The sequence below is a fragment of the Ornithodoros turicata genome, chromosome 1 (genome assembly GCF_037126465.1).
Source record: "Ornithodoros turicata isolate Travis chromosome 1, ASM3712646v1, whole genome shotgun sequence".
Taxonomy (NCBI): domain Eukaryota; kingdom Metazoa; phylum Arthropoda; class Arachnida; order Ixodida; family Argasidae; genus Ornithodoros; species Ornithodoros turicata.
The window spans coordinates 66,188,809-66,204,058 of NC_088201.1; the positions used below are offsets into that span (position 1 = coordinate 66,188,809).

The 15,250-nt window shown below is 45.8% G+C and overlaps 1 protein-coding gene across 1 annotated transcript in view; it reads left to right on the top strand.

Annotated features, from left to right (window-relative positions):
• LOC135378346 (luciferin 4-monooxygenase-like) overlaps positions 1-5,684 on the top strand; it is a 112,146-nt gene extending 106,462 nt beyond the window's left edge. The window contains exon 10 of the mRNA XM_064611363.1: positions 5,541-5,684. Within this exon, the coding sequence (XP_064467433.1) occupies positions 5,541-5,665 (125 nt within the window). The 3' untranslated portion in view covers positions 5,666-5,684. The remainder of the gene's footprint in view (positions 1-5,540) is intronic.
• The last annotated feature ends 9,566 nt before the right edge of the window (positions 5,685-15,250 follow it).

Here is a 15,250-nt window from a genome sequence, read left to right on the forward strand (position 1 = left end):
TACACGTGTATAGGTGAGAGGAGGCATGAAACCCGAAAGGAAGGATCCCAAGCAGCACAATGTACTGAAAGGCGAGTGCAACAGGGATGGACGGTATGTGTCTTATGCAGACTTGTGCGTAACGCGTTACTAGTAATTGCGTTTTTTGTAATCAATTACCTTTTTGAGTAATTTTTCGAGTAATCAGTTACTTTACTGTCAAAGTAATTTTTCGAGTAATCAATTACTTTTCTGAGTAATCGATTACTCAGTAATTGATTACTTTTCCGGCAGAGATTAGCTTATCTTTCAGATGTTCTGCCCCAAGTCAAGCCCCTGGTGCCAGCAGCCTTTGTTGGGCTGTTCTACTATAGCAAGCGGAGGTCATTGTAATAACGCTCTGGAATTTCAGTGTCTCTCTCCCTAATCTCTTCTTATGCCAGTGTGATGGTACCTGAAGCTTTGAAGGTTTAGTGAGTCATGGGGAAGTTCCACGCAATGCTCTTCCACAATCGGGTCAACGTCTTCCCGGGCGTACAGATCTCCTTGCCCTACGTGTTTTTGTTTGGCTTGTTATTTCAGGTGTTCCGCTGTTGAACCTTTTTTTTTTTTTTTCTGAGGCACACAAAGACGGTTATAATTTGCGTGAATGCAGAGTAACGACCGAAGTAACGCGTTACTTTTCTATTCGTTAATCAATTACATTTGAAGTCGAGTAATTGGTAATGGTAATCAATTACTTTTTCCACAGAAGTAACGGTAACGGTAATCAATTACTTTTTTCGAGTAACGGGCACAAGTCTGATGGATGTGTCTTAGTTTCACGAGTCTGTTCAAGGCCTTCCACCTACCCGTCCACCCCTATTGCACCCGACTTTCAGTACATTGTGCTGCTTGGGGAGGAGGACAGGAGAGAGCCAACACTTATCACGGGTCACTTCCTTTTGATTGGTGATAACGGGCACTGCGTGAAGAGCTTGATAAGGATTCTTCAAACTGTTTCATTGCCCAAGCATCACAATGTACCGAAAGTTGAGTGCAATAGGGGTGGCCGGGTAGGTGGAAGGCCTTGAAAAGACTCGTGAAACTAAAGAACATTGATAAGACACATATCGTCCACCCCTATTGCACTCGACTTCCAGTACATTGTGCTGCTTGGGTGCTTTCAAATGTAGCACAGTATAAGTGTTCCACCCCTTCCCCTGTTTCACCGAGATTCTGCTATCGCTTTCAAATGCCAGACTTCTTTTTAGACGAGTATCGGTGGTACAAATGGCATTCTCAATGCCATCCTACCTCCGATGCTTTCTTTCGGTACTTTCGACACTTTCGGTATTTTTGCAGGGCGTTTCATTTAAAATGAGTCAAACATTTTTATAAACATGGTGCATTACACTTGAACGAGACTTAGTGCGTAATGTTAGTAAGGGTCCAGAGATACACTCAGTCGATTTTTTGTTTCCTCGTTAATTGAAATAAAATTGGTGATCCTTTTAACTGCAGGGACTATAGCAAAACTGTCAATTGTCGGAGTTGTAGAGGGGGAAAGGGGTGTTCGATTCTCTTATCCGTCATTATGTACCTCCTCTGAGTTCCTTTTCATTTCTTCTTTTCCCCGGTTTCAAAAAAAGCGCGCCTGAAGTTTTGCAATACTGCCCGACAGCAGCACAAACGCGCACGGAAAGAAGTGATCTCTTCGTTCGTTCAAAATGTATAGGCCACTTTACTGTTTACAAACAAGAGGCGCCATCTGCGCATGCGCGGAGTTGGTGTGGGCAAAACACACTGAACGCTGCCGTGCGAATGCTTTCCGCAAGTGCGACATTGGCTGTGTTGCACTGCTACACCGCTCTCAACTGTCTCCTTCCACAATACCCGAATAATTTAAAGCTATGAAGGAATCAGACAGGTGTCGCTACAAGACCAAGTTGTTTATGAACGGTATACATCATGACGATCTCTTTGCGCTACACATCGACAACTGGACAGCTTGTTGCAAAACTCGCAGCCTCGTTAAATGTCGCGAAGCACAGAAGTAAGCAGCGTCTTCACCAGTTGGGGTCTGGGTTAGAACTGTCTTTATTTACAAAGCGAAAAGACTGTACAAAGAGGGAGAGAACTGAAACTTGATACACGTATGTACTACAATACACGGAGTTACAGTGAGGAGCGAGAGTGGGAAATCGTCCCGAAACGGTAGGCCATAAATTATCCACTGCTGTCAGTGTCCGCTCCTCCGTTCACATTCAGTCCGTTTTCTGTTACACAGCCCAGCCGCAAAACATGCCGCCGATCACAATCGCATTGTAGTTTATCTAATATTTTCGCCGAGCAAGTTCACTGCTGTATTGTGCAAACGTACAAGTCACTGGATTACTTATTTAAACCTACAAGTCACTGGATTACAAGTCACGATTACTTCACATTAGACAAGCCGTTTGATCGGGGCGTTTCTGAAAACAGCGCTGATTTGCTACGGTGCACCGGTTCATGTTACCGTCGCTTATTTATACGCAGGTATCATGAGGGAATCTCACAAATGCGATATCAGGGAATCTTTCCGTTTGCCTGATCAAAACGATTCACAATCAAACGATTTCTTCGTTCTGTGTTGCGCAGAAACTTATGAAATGTGATTTTAACCTCTAATCATATGATAAAAAGTTGAAAGTTCGACATTTCGTGTTTGCCTCTGGTGTTGCTTTCGACATCTTGGCTTATGACTCTCTAATCCTGTCTCTGCATCCGATTTTTACTAGTACATTCCTACCAAATTTCTGAGCAAGCCCTACATGGCCGATTTGTAATGTTAGTGCCTTCAAAGCTACCAGAAACGGACCGGTAGGCTTGGTGATGTCCCGAGTGATTTGATTTGACCTTACTGGCGCAAGGGATGTCCCGAGTGAATTCGAGCATCTATATCAGAAGCAGGCTAACCCAAAGCAGTCGTATGCGACCCGCGTAGTTCATCCATGGCTCAGTGCGGCCCGCGGACACGAATGAGTGCGACGCCCCTGGTGTACACTAAGAAAAGAAAAAAGGATGATCGGATATCGACAGGGTGCTGGGAATAATGGGGCAACGTTATCTTAGACTATTGACATCGCTTTGTCGAAGGCGAAGTACAACGTCACCTCGAGTGTTTGCAAAAATCGCCGAGGGTGCACTATTTCACGCGCAAAACATGCCGCTAAAATAAGCAGGCAGTTGCACAGAACGATGCATATCTGCGAGCACTTGCTTAAAGGAAGGATCAAAAGGCGCGCTTCTGGCAATGTATTGTCAAGTTTCTGCATAGGTACGACGCCATGATCGGCTTGACGTCAAGAAAACATTGACACAACACGATTATATGCGCCAGGTCCTAGTTGTATTCGATGTGCTTAAGTGAGTTGAACATTGAGGCCTATTGTCTCACTTAGATGACATTTACATTTTGTTCGTGAATGACGCTGACCGACAGCGCAGGCGCAACGGTCGGCCATGCACAGTTTAAGCACGCTGTCGCATGCTTAGTGCATGGATGCATGCTTATGTATCGCATGAGACAAGTGTACGCATGAAGAAAAGAAAAATTGCTTTCGCAGAAAAAATGTTCGCTTCTCCTAAATAGACGTATATAACGTCGTTAGACAAAATATACCAGCTCACAGCCATTAAGGTACACCTCAAATTTCATACTGATGGCAACCAAGCTTCCCCGTGGTGCTACGAGGAAAAATTAAGAAAAATTGTGAAACATAAAAATAAGCATACATTATATACATGCAAAAAACACGACGGTCACAGATAAGGTAGAGATTAGAAGGGAATCATCGGCGGACAGATCACATGGCAATAACGATACACTACAGCCATAAGAAATTTTGTACATCTTTTTACCCCCATAAGTACAGTGTCAGAAAGAGTTACGAAATTGATACTAAGAAGAAGAGAGTGTTCGATTTCTCAAAACGCGAACCTCAGGGGAACGCAGTATCTGCAGCGTTGTCTTTTCTGGTTTTAAAGAAGTCACCAGAAATGTTCTTCAGTCTCTTTGGCCGTGAAAACCCAGGCAGCACAATATACTGAAAGTCGAGAGCAATATGGGTGGACGGGTAGGTGGAAGACCTTGAACCGACTCTTGAAACTAAGGGTACATTTATGCTGCAGCATCACTGCTGGCACATGGCACATCGCTGTTTGGCGATGACGAAACAAACACATGTATCTCTGTGGGCGCGTTCATGCTGCAGCATCGCTGCTTGCCAAAGATGCACGCCATGATCATCGCCACAACAATGCTGCCAAACATGTTTGAACATGCCCGGGGACTACCTGACTTCTCGCGATGACAGGTCAAACACAGAGCTCTCTGTTGGTGCATTTACCCTGCAGCCTGGCTGCTCGCTTATCCTCGCCGCTGCTTGCCGCTCTGCTTGCCGCTCTGCTCGCTGCACCTAGGAATGTAAACATGTTTGTCTTCCTGGTATCATTGATGACTGGCGTCTTGAAATCCGACCTGCGATTGGTTGTGATGAAGTCGGTTTCCTCCTTCCCACTTTTCCTCGTTTCCATCCTTCCACAGTGAACGCTGCTAGGCGACTGATATAGCGAAAGCGAGCAGCATCTTGAGCAATCTGCAGGGTAAACGCACCCTAGCGGTTATGCGAGCAGCGATGTGCTTGAAGCTGCAGCGAGCAGCGAGCAGCGATGCTGCAGCATAAATGTACCCTTAGGAACATTGATAAGACACATACCGTCCACCCCAATTGCACTCGACTTTCAGTACATTGTGCTGCTTGGGAGTACACCTTTATTTTGTAGATGTTATCAAATCCGTCTTGCGGTGCTGGTTATCAGAGGAGAATACGCGCTGAACTCTGATAATTCCCCTCCCTTTCGAGTTTCATTCCTCCTCCCATTTACACATGCTCAAACGCACAGTCGGCTTTCCTACATGCCGAAGTGTCGTTAAGCTAAGCCCTCTTTAAGTGTAATGTCTCACAGTTTAGTCGCACTTTCGTGCCCTCGGGAACAATATTGGCTCGCTAGATAACCAAGACATTCATTTTAGGTTTCAAACATGGTCCCTCTAATTGTGAAACTGCAGTGGAAAATTACCTAAAGCGGATAGCTTTTGATTTATAAGACTGTGAAATCACGATGGAGCGCGAATTCTGCTTCTGTCCCATTGAGTACAATGTGTAAGATTTCAAACGCCGGGGGAACAAAAGCCTTTATAGATATATGGATAATTCTCTTTCGGAATAATTTCTTGTATATAGATCTAACAGGATCCGGTGTGGAACCAGTGAAAAGAGTCCACGTTTTCCGCCAAAATGAAATTATACGTTTCTTATGCATTGCTTCTATGGGTGTAATGCAAGCGAAGCACGCTTTAAGTTTTTGTCGGCGAATCTTTTGCATGTTGTACTTTCCGCCAAAGGATTAGTCACACAATATACTTGGATTGATTTTATGGCGACAGGTTTATTGTCTACTGTTGGCCACGGAGGTCTTGTCAGTGCTTCCTAGTTGCACGCATGAAACAGTGTAAGCTATTCTCTTTCTTTTCACAGAGAACCTTGCACCGCATAAACACTTGTACGGAGGAGTGGAATTCGTGGAAAGCATTCCGAAGTTGGACACTGGCAAGAACCTGAGGCGAGCTCTGCGAGATGCCTACATTCGAGCGAACTGTTAAAATAAATAGTTACGTCATGCAACATATGATTATCATGTCTGCAGAGTAAAGTACCAGTAAGGCGTGTGGATTGTGAAAGAAGTCCGCTCGCACATCAGTGGCGTACAAATTCACTTTGTGTACAGATAGATGGACTGGAAGCGACGATTTACCTCGCGAATTCACACCTGTTTCTTTTCATACCACGCGTCCATGTGAACTGTGTCGAGGGCAGCACATTAATGGCGAATTCGTGTGGTCGTTTCGTGGCAACTTTTTTTGCCAGATCCCCAGCAATCATGTTCGCGTGGTTAAAGCGAAGCAATCTCGGATGTTCGCGTGGCGCTTTCCGAGCGCCAGGAATTTGCCAGCTAGCACTTTTTCGCCTGGCCTCGATTGGACCGGGCAGCGGGTTGCCCAACTATATCCGGTGTCGTCACATCCGCACTGCAAGGGTAGCGAGGGAGCAAAGATGACGAGCGCGATGCCCCTAGCGTGATCCAAGCGGCTAAAACCGCTAGATTCCTGGCACTCATGTTCGGGTGGCAACGGGCACGTGATCCAGCGCGTGCAATTTCCGAGCGCTAGGCCGTATTGCCATGAAATGACCGCCGGAATTCGCCACAAGATGTGTTTTCTGCTTCGACGCATGGATGACACTTGACATTCCAAAGTCGCGTCGTCGTCGTCCGCAGGCCACGCGCCACTCCAATCTTGTAGAGAAAGTTGCGACGGATAGGTATACGTTCAGTCGTAGGCAATGTATTAAAGATTCAGTTCCACGCAACATACGAGTTGAGATGCGGAAAGATAAGATCGGGTCTACCCCATCTATAGGAGATTAATTCCACGTCAGCCAACCACACCGAGTTTGCATACATCGTCACACACTTTGCCGATCATTTTTTGCGTGCCACTGTGAAATACACATGGCGCACACTAGCTAGCAGGTAGACTCTGAGCACCGCTACAGCTGTTGCTTCGTTTTCATAAATACCAACATGAGCTATCCACAGCAGGACGATGTCACGTCCTGTTGAACCAGAGGAGTTATGCTCCGTAGTTATGTAAGGCAGAACGCAGTTCGAGAAGACATGCCTCTGGGTCTGTAAAGATTACCCATGAGGAGATAGCGGTCATGAATCCGATGTGCTGTAGCGCAAGAAAAAAACAAAACAGAACACAGAAGTTCCGCTGCCCACGAAGACGTCAGGTATGAAAGACGAGCAGTTAGTTGGAGATGCTCTTTGGGCATTACAGCAGAACAAAGAGATCCTGTGCCAGAATGTACATAGTGTCCCGAGGAAGCATTTATTGCGAGAGAGACAAAAACGCGCGATAGTGCAGGACAAGTTTGATTTTGGGGACCGACTGAATGCCTCAAACCAAAATCAGTAGAAACACAGATGTTATCCTGATGGTGAGTTAATACTACAAGGAACCGGTCCGCACTTCAGTGTTGTTTGTGTACGTAACTGCAATGAAAATTAAACACCTCACCCTTTATTTTCACTGGCAGGCGAGAAGGACTCTCGAATTTGCGGAAGCTAGCAAGTGATATAATGTAGATGGTGGTGATGAAATGGATCACCATTGTCGGCAACGCCACGGCACGACTGACGCCCTGGGGGACAGTGCGTCCTGTGCCGACTTCTAAGGGAACTGTGCCGACATATGTCTGAAAGCGTCTGAGGTAAACCCAGGAAGAACCTCAGACAGCACAGCCGACACCGGGATTTGAACCCGGGTACCTCCCAGTCTCGACGTGACATGGCCAGCACGCTAACCACTGAGCCACGGAAGCTGGTGCGATATAATTAACTGCGGGCTCTTGATATACTTTTTGTTTTATTCTGGTTTACAGTATGAGGGAACTTTTTCTCAAGGACGGCGTGGTTCCTGACGTCTTATTCGGCGTGCCATTGGTTGGCACAGCAGCAAATCGGAAAGCACATAAAAGCGCGCACACACACAAGCGGCAACCGTGCTGCACGCAACATGCAAGCGTCGTCAGTTCATCGCACGCTATGGGGCGGCCACGAAGGGTGCTCGGCGCGCCGCTGCAGAACGCGAATGGTGTAGCACATCGAGCAGACAAGAAGTCAGACGCCCATTGGCTGTATGACGACAACATGACTCAACAGCGAGGGAACGCAAAGCGGCTGCGATGAGACGAAACCGAGAGAGACCCGAAAGTTGTCCGTGTGAAAGTTGTCCGAAAGTTGTGCGTGCCTACAGAACCGTGAGCCACATCTAGCCCTTAAAGCGACAGTCCGGACCTCCGGAGTGTATTCGGATTGCGACTCCATTCAATTGTGCTCCACACGTATATCATCCACGTAAAATAGAAAGGGTGAAAGCTTCCCCGTTTTAGAGAACATGAATTAAATCCTACGGTTAACCCACATCCGGTTTCGGCTTCTCCGTGACGTCACTGTTGTTCTCGACGTCATAACTGTGCAAGACGCCACAACAACACTCGGCGCTTGTTTGAGGTGCAAAGTGAGATTTTCAGGTGAGACTTGACCCAGCTGGGATTGGCGATTTGTTTAATAACTTATGTTATTCCTAACTATGTAGCTTGTAACATTTTCTATGCAGGTGTTAGTGCTGTAACTCAGGGAGACGCGCCTGACAAATGTTTATGCTGTGTAAGCCCAATCTGTGACGAGAACGAGGTCGAAACTAAACAACACTTACTTGTCTTTTCAAAAGGCATTGGTACTGCACCGAGCTAGGATTACGTAGTCGATGTGCCACTGTCTGTTCCTGATATTGTTGTTTCCCGTACGGGAATATTGAATTGTCTGGTCCAAGTGAATGGCAAAAAGGCGATCGGCCTAGATAATATTCCCAACTCATTTCTTCAACGATACGCGGAATGGTGCAGCGTTTATCTTGAATAAATCTTTGAGAAATCTCTGGAGTCCGGTCACGTTCCACGACAGTGGAAACAAGCTAAAGTAGTGCCTGCTTTCAAGACAGGTGATAGGCTAGATGTGTCTAATTAACGACCGGTTTCCCTGCTATCGACCTGTAGTAAGATCCTTGAACATAGTTTATACAAGCACCTAATAGATGTTTATGAACAACATTTTTTTTTTTTTTTTGCACCATCGCAGCACGGGTTTCGTAAAGGTGTGTCTACAACCATGCAGCTCGTTGAAACGGTACACTGTCTTGCGTCATCTATTAACCTTTGGGGACAATTGGAGATCATATTTCTTGACCTTTCTAAGGCATTCGATAACATAACATAACATAACATATTCAGGAAGAGGAACGTAACAGGAAGGTATTCACACTGATACATACAGTACAGACTTGGAGATATACAGTACATAGCACTAAAAGGGAAGGGAAAAAACTGTACAACTTCACGTGTTGCTGAGTGAACGCAAGAGGAGAGTTTTAAAAACGTTTGAATGGGAGTTAAATATATCAACAGAGGGGTGAATTGCGTTTGTCATTTGTTGAATACGTACGATCGGATTTGCAGGCATATGGTGGGATAAGAACAATATATTCGTGTGTCGGGTTACATTGACAGGTACGACGATATGAAGCTGATGTAATAAAGATGGTGTATCGAGAAAACTGTGTAAGATCTTATAACGGAGCATAATGTCATGAAAACGCCGTCGCGTTGAGGGTGATTGGAGGTTAAGAAATGACATTACATCTCTATAGACATACATTCTAAAGTGAGGGCTCTTTCTTAAAAATACGCTATGTACAATGTGTAGAAATTTTTTCTGGGCATATTCAATCCGTGACGAATCAGTGCAGGAAAGAGAGTTCCACACAGGAGACGCGTATTCCAGTCGCGGTAAAATTAAGGAACGATACAGATGAAGAAATACAGAGTGTGTGGAAAAGATTTTGCATGTATATGTGAGCAAGCCAAGAATTTTGAGAGCTGAAGAGCATACGTAAGAGACATGATCATGAAAACGCAGCTGGGAGTCGAAAACGACCCCCAAATCCTTCAGTACATCGACACGCTTGATGGCATCGGAACACATGTATGTATTGCATATTATGTTAGTTTTTCTTGAGTAAGTCACATGTTTCGTCTTCAATGGATTAATAGCCATCCCATTTTTAGAGCACCTTTCAACCACAGAAGAAACGTCAGTTTGTAGCTTATGAACGTCATTTGGGTCGTGGATAACTTTAAATATCTTCACGTCATCGGCGTACTGAAGAGCATGAGAATGACGAATATGCCCAGCTAAGTCATTAATAAAGACATTGAAAAGGAGCGGCCCCAAAATTGAGCCTTGAGGAACACCTGAAGGGGGAAAGTAAGGAGAAGAAAAAGCACCGTGCACCTTTACGACACAGCATCTGTCACTCAGAGACGAAAGGAAGAAAGCAATCAATGCGTTTCCGAGACCAGTCATATGAAGTTTGTGAAGTAAAATAGTATGGTCCGTGATGTCAAATGCTTTTGAAATGTCGAAATAAATTGAATCTACTTGTCCTCGTGCTGAGACACAAGGAGCCACAACGGACATAAACGATATAAGATTGGTGATTGTGGATCTGCCTGGCATGAAACCATGTTGTCGTTCACATATCTGCGACTTGAGAAAAGAAAACGTGCGATCTTAGACGATCTGCTCAAACACCTTTGAAAACGCGCACAGTAGACTGACAGGACGATAGTTTGACACATTTAAAGGATCGCTGGACTTGTGGACTGGTACGACAACCGAAGTTTTCCAACAGGTGGGGAACACAGAGTCACGTAGAGACAGGTTGAATACATGAAGGAGGACGGGTGCAAGGAGGTCAGCGTAGGCTTTAACGAATACTGCAGGAATTTTGTCGACCCCTGGGGTCAAAGTAGGTTTTTCCGAATAGCAGCGATGACCTCCTCGAGGGACACCGCTATACAAGGAAGGTGATAAGATGCGTTCGACACGGAGCTCGAATTCGCGATTGGCTGTGCGTTACCGCGTTTATATACTAAAGAAAAATGTGTAGCGAAGAGCTGAGACATCGAGGTTGGGTTAGAAGATACCCCACCGTTAGTGTTCAAAGCGTACAGATTGTTTTCGTTTTTAGAAAGACGCACGTGTTTCCAAAATCAAAATTGTTTAGGATTACTCTTGAGATCCATTTCAATGGATTTGATGCGATTAGCATAGTCACGTGATTGTGCCTGTTTAAAGAGTGTCCGGTAGTGAGCAAATAGTATGTAGTGTGTTATGGGGTTATGCTTTTTGAATTGCCGGTGGTGGAATTTTTTCTTCTTTAGGTAAGATAGGTTAGGATAGGTTTTTTATTCTTTAGGTTTAGGTAGGGGGCATAATCGCTTCATCGTCGTTGCGGTCGTTAATGAGTGGCGGGAAATTCAAAAAGGCGGGCGGGAAATTTAAAAAGGTGGGCACGTGATAAAACACGTGCGCGGCGCTCTTCGCGCGATACCTGAAGGCCGTGGTACACGTCACGCGCAATGTGTCACGTGCCCACCTTTTTGAATTACCCACCACGCGTTAGCTTGTAACGACCGTAACGACGATGAAGAGATCAAGCCCCCTGGTCTCCTTCGAGAACCAAGTAGGGTATCTATGAACATTATGTATGGTCCGAGTGGACACAAAATAACTTATACCTGAATGAACAATATCTGTAAATAAAACAGCAGCACTGTTAGCATCAGTGGCATTGAATACGGGTTCAAAATTAACAGCTGCGAGATGATGATATAGACCAACGTAATCACTTCGACGAATATCGAAAATATCGGATGCTACATGGTGACTACGGAAAAAAGTAGGCACTGACACTGCAAAAGGTGGATGATATTTGTCCGGCGGAATCAATGGGGAAGCAGGCCTAATCAGACGTGAAATTGGCCTTGCGGACGAAACAAAGATCAAGGAATTGTCGCCTATGGTTGGGGACAGTGTTAACTTAACTTAACACTTAACAGTGTTAACAAGAAATCGGCAAAGTCACGAAGACAGTTTACACCGTTCAAACCGTAAGACGGTTGATTAACGGCAGGGGAAAGTTGTTGAGCTTCGAAATGAGGTAGATTGAAATCACCTAACATCAAGATGTCACAGTGTCTATCAAGTAATGGCTCCAAGGACAGAAGGTACTGGGAGAGTTCTGACGGATTAAACAATGGTGGGAAGTAGTGGGCACCCACAAGTAAGTTGGGGTCATTGCGAGGCGATGAATTTCTACCGACTCAGGGTATTGCTCCAAGTCGCGTCGACGTATAACTTTCAAGGCATTGGACACTGCAATTAGGCACCCACCGCCACGTGCAGTAGCTTTCCCAGGAACAACGCGATCAGAACGGTACACACTATAGCAATCAGGAAAATAGGCGCTGTTCGGGATAGAGTCATTTAGCCAGGTTTCAGAAAGACAAATGATGTCGTATTCGCATTCACACACAGCTGAGAAAAAGCTCGAACCCTTCGTACGCAACTCCACGCACGTTTTGGTAGTAGAGACTTGCCCACTCATTCTTGACAGCCATCCGTGGGAGCATGTTGGTCGGAACTGTAGATCATGCTGCTGTGGAGCCGACCCCTGAACTGCTTGACTAAGCAGCCAGAGGGCCACACCGCAGGATCGTAAAGGAGGTCAAAGGCAGCGTCGTCAGTTGAGATGTGGAACGAGGCGTAGGTTTCGAAACGTGATTATAACTTTGTGCACTTGATAGACGAGGAGTCAGTTTTCTTTGCGACGAATGCAGTGAGTAAAGTGGGCACAGTGGAACGGGGCGAACACTGTTCCCAACCATAGGGGACAATTCCTTGATCTTTGTTTCGTCCGCTCGGCCAATTTCACGTCTGTTATAGGCCTGCTTCCCCGTTGATTCCGCCGGACAAATATCACCCCCCTTTTGCAGTGTCCATGCCTACTTCTTTCCGTAATCATCATGTAGCATCCGATGTTTTCGATCGTCGTCGAGGTGATTACGTAGGTCTATATCATCATCTCGCAGCTGCTAATTTTGAACCCGTATTCAATGCCACTGATGCTAACAGTGCTGCTGTTTTATTTACAGATATTGTTCGTTCAGGTACAAGTTCCTTTGTTCCCACTCGCCCTGCAAATAATAATAATAATCTTTATTAACGTGCCCAAGAACAGCGAAAGTCTTGGCAATAATAATAATAATAATTGGCAATAATATTAATAACAATAATTACATTTCATTTCATTTTATTCATTCAGCTCTCACTAAGTACACAACACAAGCGGGCCCGCCTAAGCCCGAGGGGCTTGTGACACAGGGCCCAGTGTCAGCAGCGGTTGCCTACAGCATGAAAATTATGATACGTGCCTTCCCAGAATTGCGGGACATCCCCTCCTAAAGGTGGCTCTACCTGCGTACTCCCTGCCCTCCATTGAAGCAATGTATTCCACCTAGCTTTGTTAGAATATCCGTTGACCCCGAGTTTTAGCAAGAACTGTCCACACTTAGGCGTTTCTTTGAGATGTCCCTCGATAGTGTACAACTCAAATGGAAGCGCAAGAGCGTCAGAGTTTTTTTCTTGGGTCACTTATTTTCGCCGTGTTGGCTTCATGGAGGAATGCATTGGCGTGCCTTTTTGCTTGTATTTCGCGATAACAATGGGTTCCCCAGAAAGTGTCCACGTCAGGCTGAACCTGTCCTCTACGCTTTGCAACTTTGTGTGCAACTGTATAGGATGCTCCAGTTTTTTGCCCATGACGAAAGAAGTGACGACGAGTTCAGTATGGCTTCCGAAGCATTTGCGTCTTGATCCCTTACGACGAAAACGCGATGTGTTGTTGGCTCAGTGTTGTTGGCTCAGTGGTGTAGATGTAGCCGGGAATGGCGTTCGGGTTCCCTGGTTCGATCCGCGGACCATTTCGTTTTCGTATTGCCTTTTTTAATTTTATAAAGATAGTTCCAACAATAGTAGCAGACGAGAGCGTCAGTTTTCTTCCTGAAGGGCTTATTAATGCCGTACTGGCACTATGGCATAATCAATTCCTCGTTCTGTTTTGCTTTAATTGCGGTAATGCCGACCTCTCGCCAGTACGCCTAGTGTGTGAAAGGTAGACAACTTTCCATTGCATGCCGACTTGAGCTTCACCGCCTTCCGGCGTACATGGCAAAGGAACAATGGCTAGGGGAAGGGGGTCGAAATTCCTGTTTCTCTCTCTTTAGTTTTCCTCTTCATCCATTGTGTTCTTGTTCGCACCTGCATGCCTTCTCACCCATTTTAATCCAAACGTCATAAGTAATGCACGTGCCACAGAGACTGTTTTTCACCCGGATTAATCATTACAGCGCTTACAGGACGAGTGGGAAAACCGGTGTTTTTACCCGCTTCTCACTTATTACAAAGTGTACTCTTCATGTGGGAGTGCGAGGACTGTTGTTTCGGCCTAGTTGGAGTCTCTGAGTTCGTGTTGTCAATTGCAAGCGCATATTATGTTCATTGCATTACGTAAAAAAACGCTTTAAACACCCGCAAAAATTCCGGAAGAATGTCAATGTCGATGTCGATTTCCAGTAGAGCACCGCACGAGACGCATTCTTAGGCCCTTGCTAGGCACGACGGCTCCATACGTAGCCCAAGCACGGCCCAAGCCCGAAGTATTCTAGGTTTCCCGGCCCAATGTAGTCGGCTGTAAAAGTTGACCATGGCTCACTAATAGTGGGGTAGATGGGTAGAAATCCAGCGAACCGCCCTTGACCTCAGACTCATTTTGGGACCATGGGACACACGAAAGCAGATGTCCGTCTTGCGACCCTCATCAAATTCCTGCAAACTACCGGCCTGATCGACTCTCTCTAAAACCCTGTCAGCGTCGTCAGCATCATCCTCATCACCATCCTCTCATTTTTCCCCAATAGCAATGGGGTAGCATTCTGCTCAATGAGCGGAAGTCATCCCCATATCATCGTCATTATGTATTTCTCTCCTCTCCTCTCCAGCGAACCGGTAGAGGTGTAGGAAGGGAGTTGCCTCAGGACAGAAGCCGCCGATATTTCGAACAGAGACTGTTCTTCTTCTGGGCACCGTCCTCATCATTGGCATGGTATTTAAAGGGTTAGGTGTGACGTGTTTAAAGGTTCATACGAATTGTGGGTCAACAGCCCGGAGGGAAGAAAGGGTCCGTACGGGCTTCTACGGCCGGAGTGAATGGCTGCTTTGTTAGAGTGTGGAGGGTTATGTGAACGTAGTGATCTAGGCTACAGACCGGTTACGGTTCAGGTTCACGAAGACATGCTTGAGCCCAACCTAGGCCCGTTAATGTACGGGCCCTGGCTGGGTCCATAATGTCAAACCCGAGCCCATGCCAGGCCCACAAAAATAATGCTTTACGCATTGTTTCTAGTTTCTGCTCTACTACAAGGAATATCACGGGCGTTTGCGCGGCTTCGCTCTTGGTGCAATGAAACGAAACTTTGACATAACGTCCATTGATCCCTATCATCTTATCACCACCGTTTGCGATTACATCTCTTTTCCTTTTGTCTTTGATTGTCGTGTTTATTTGAATACAGTTTACCAACCACCTTTTGTGTTAAAAGGGAGAAAATACTTCAGTGCAGGGGACACAAACAATAGACGAACACGAAGCGCACTAACTGAA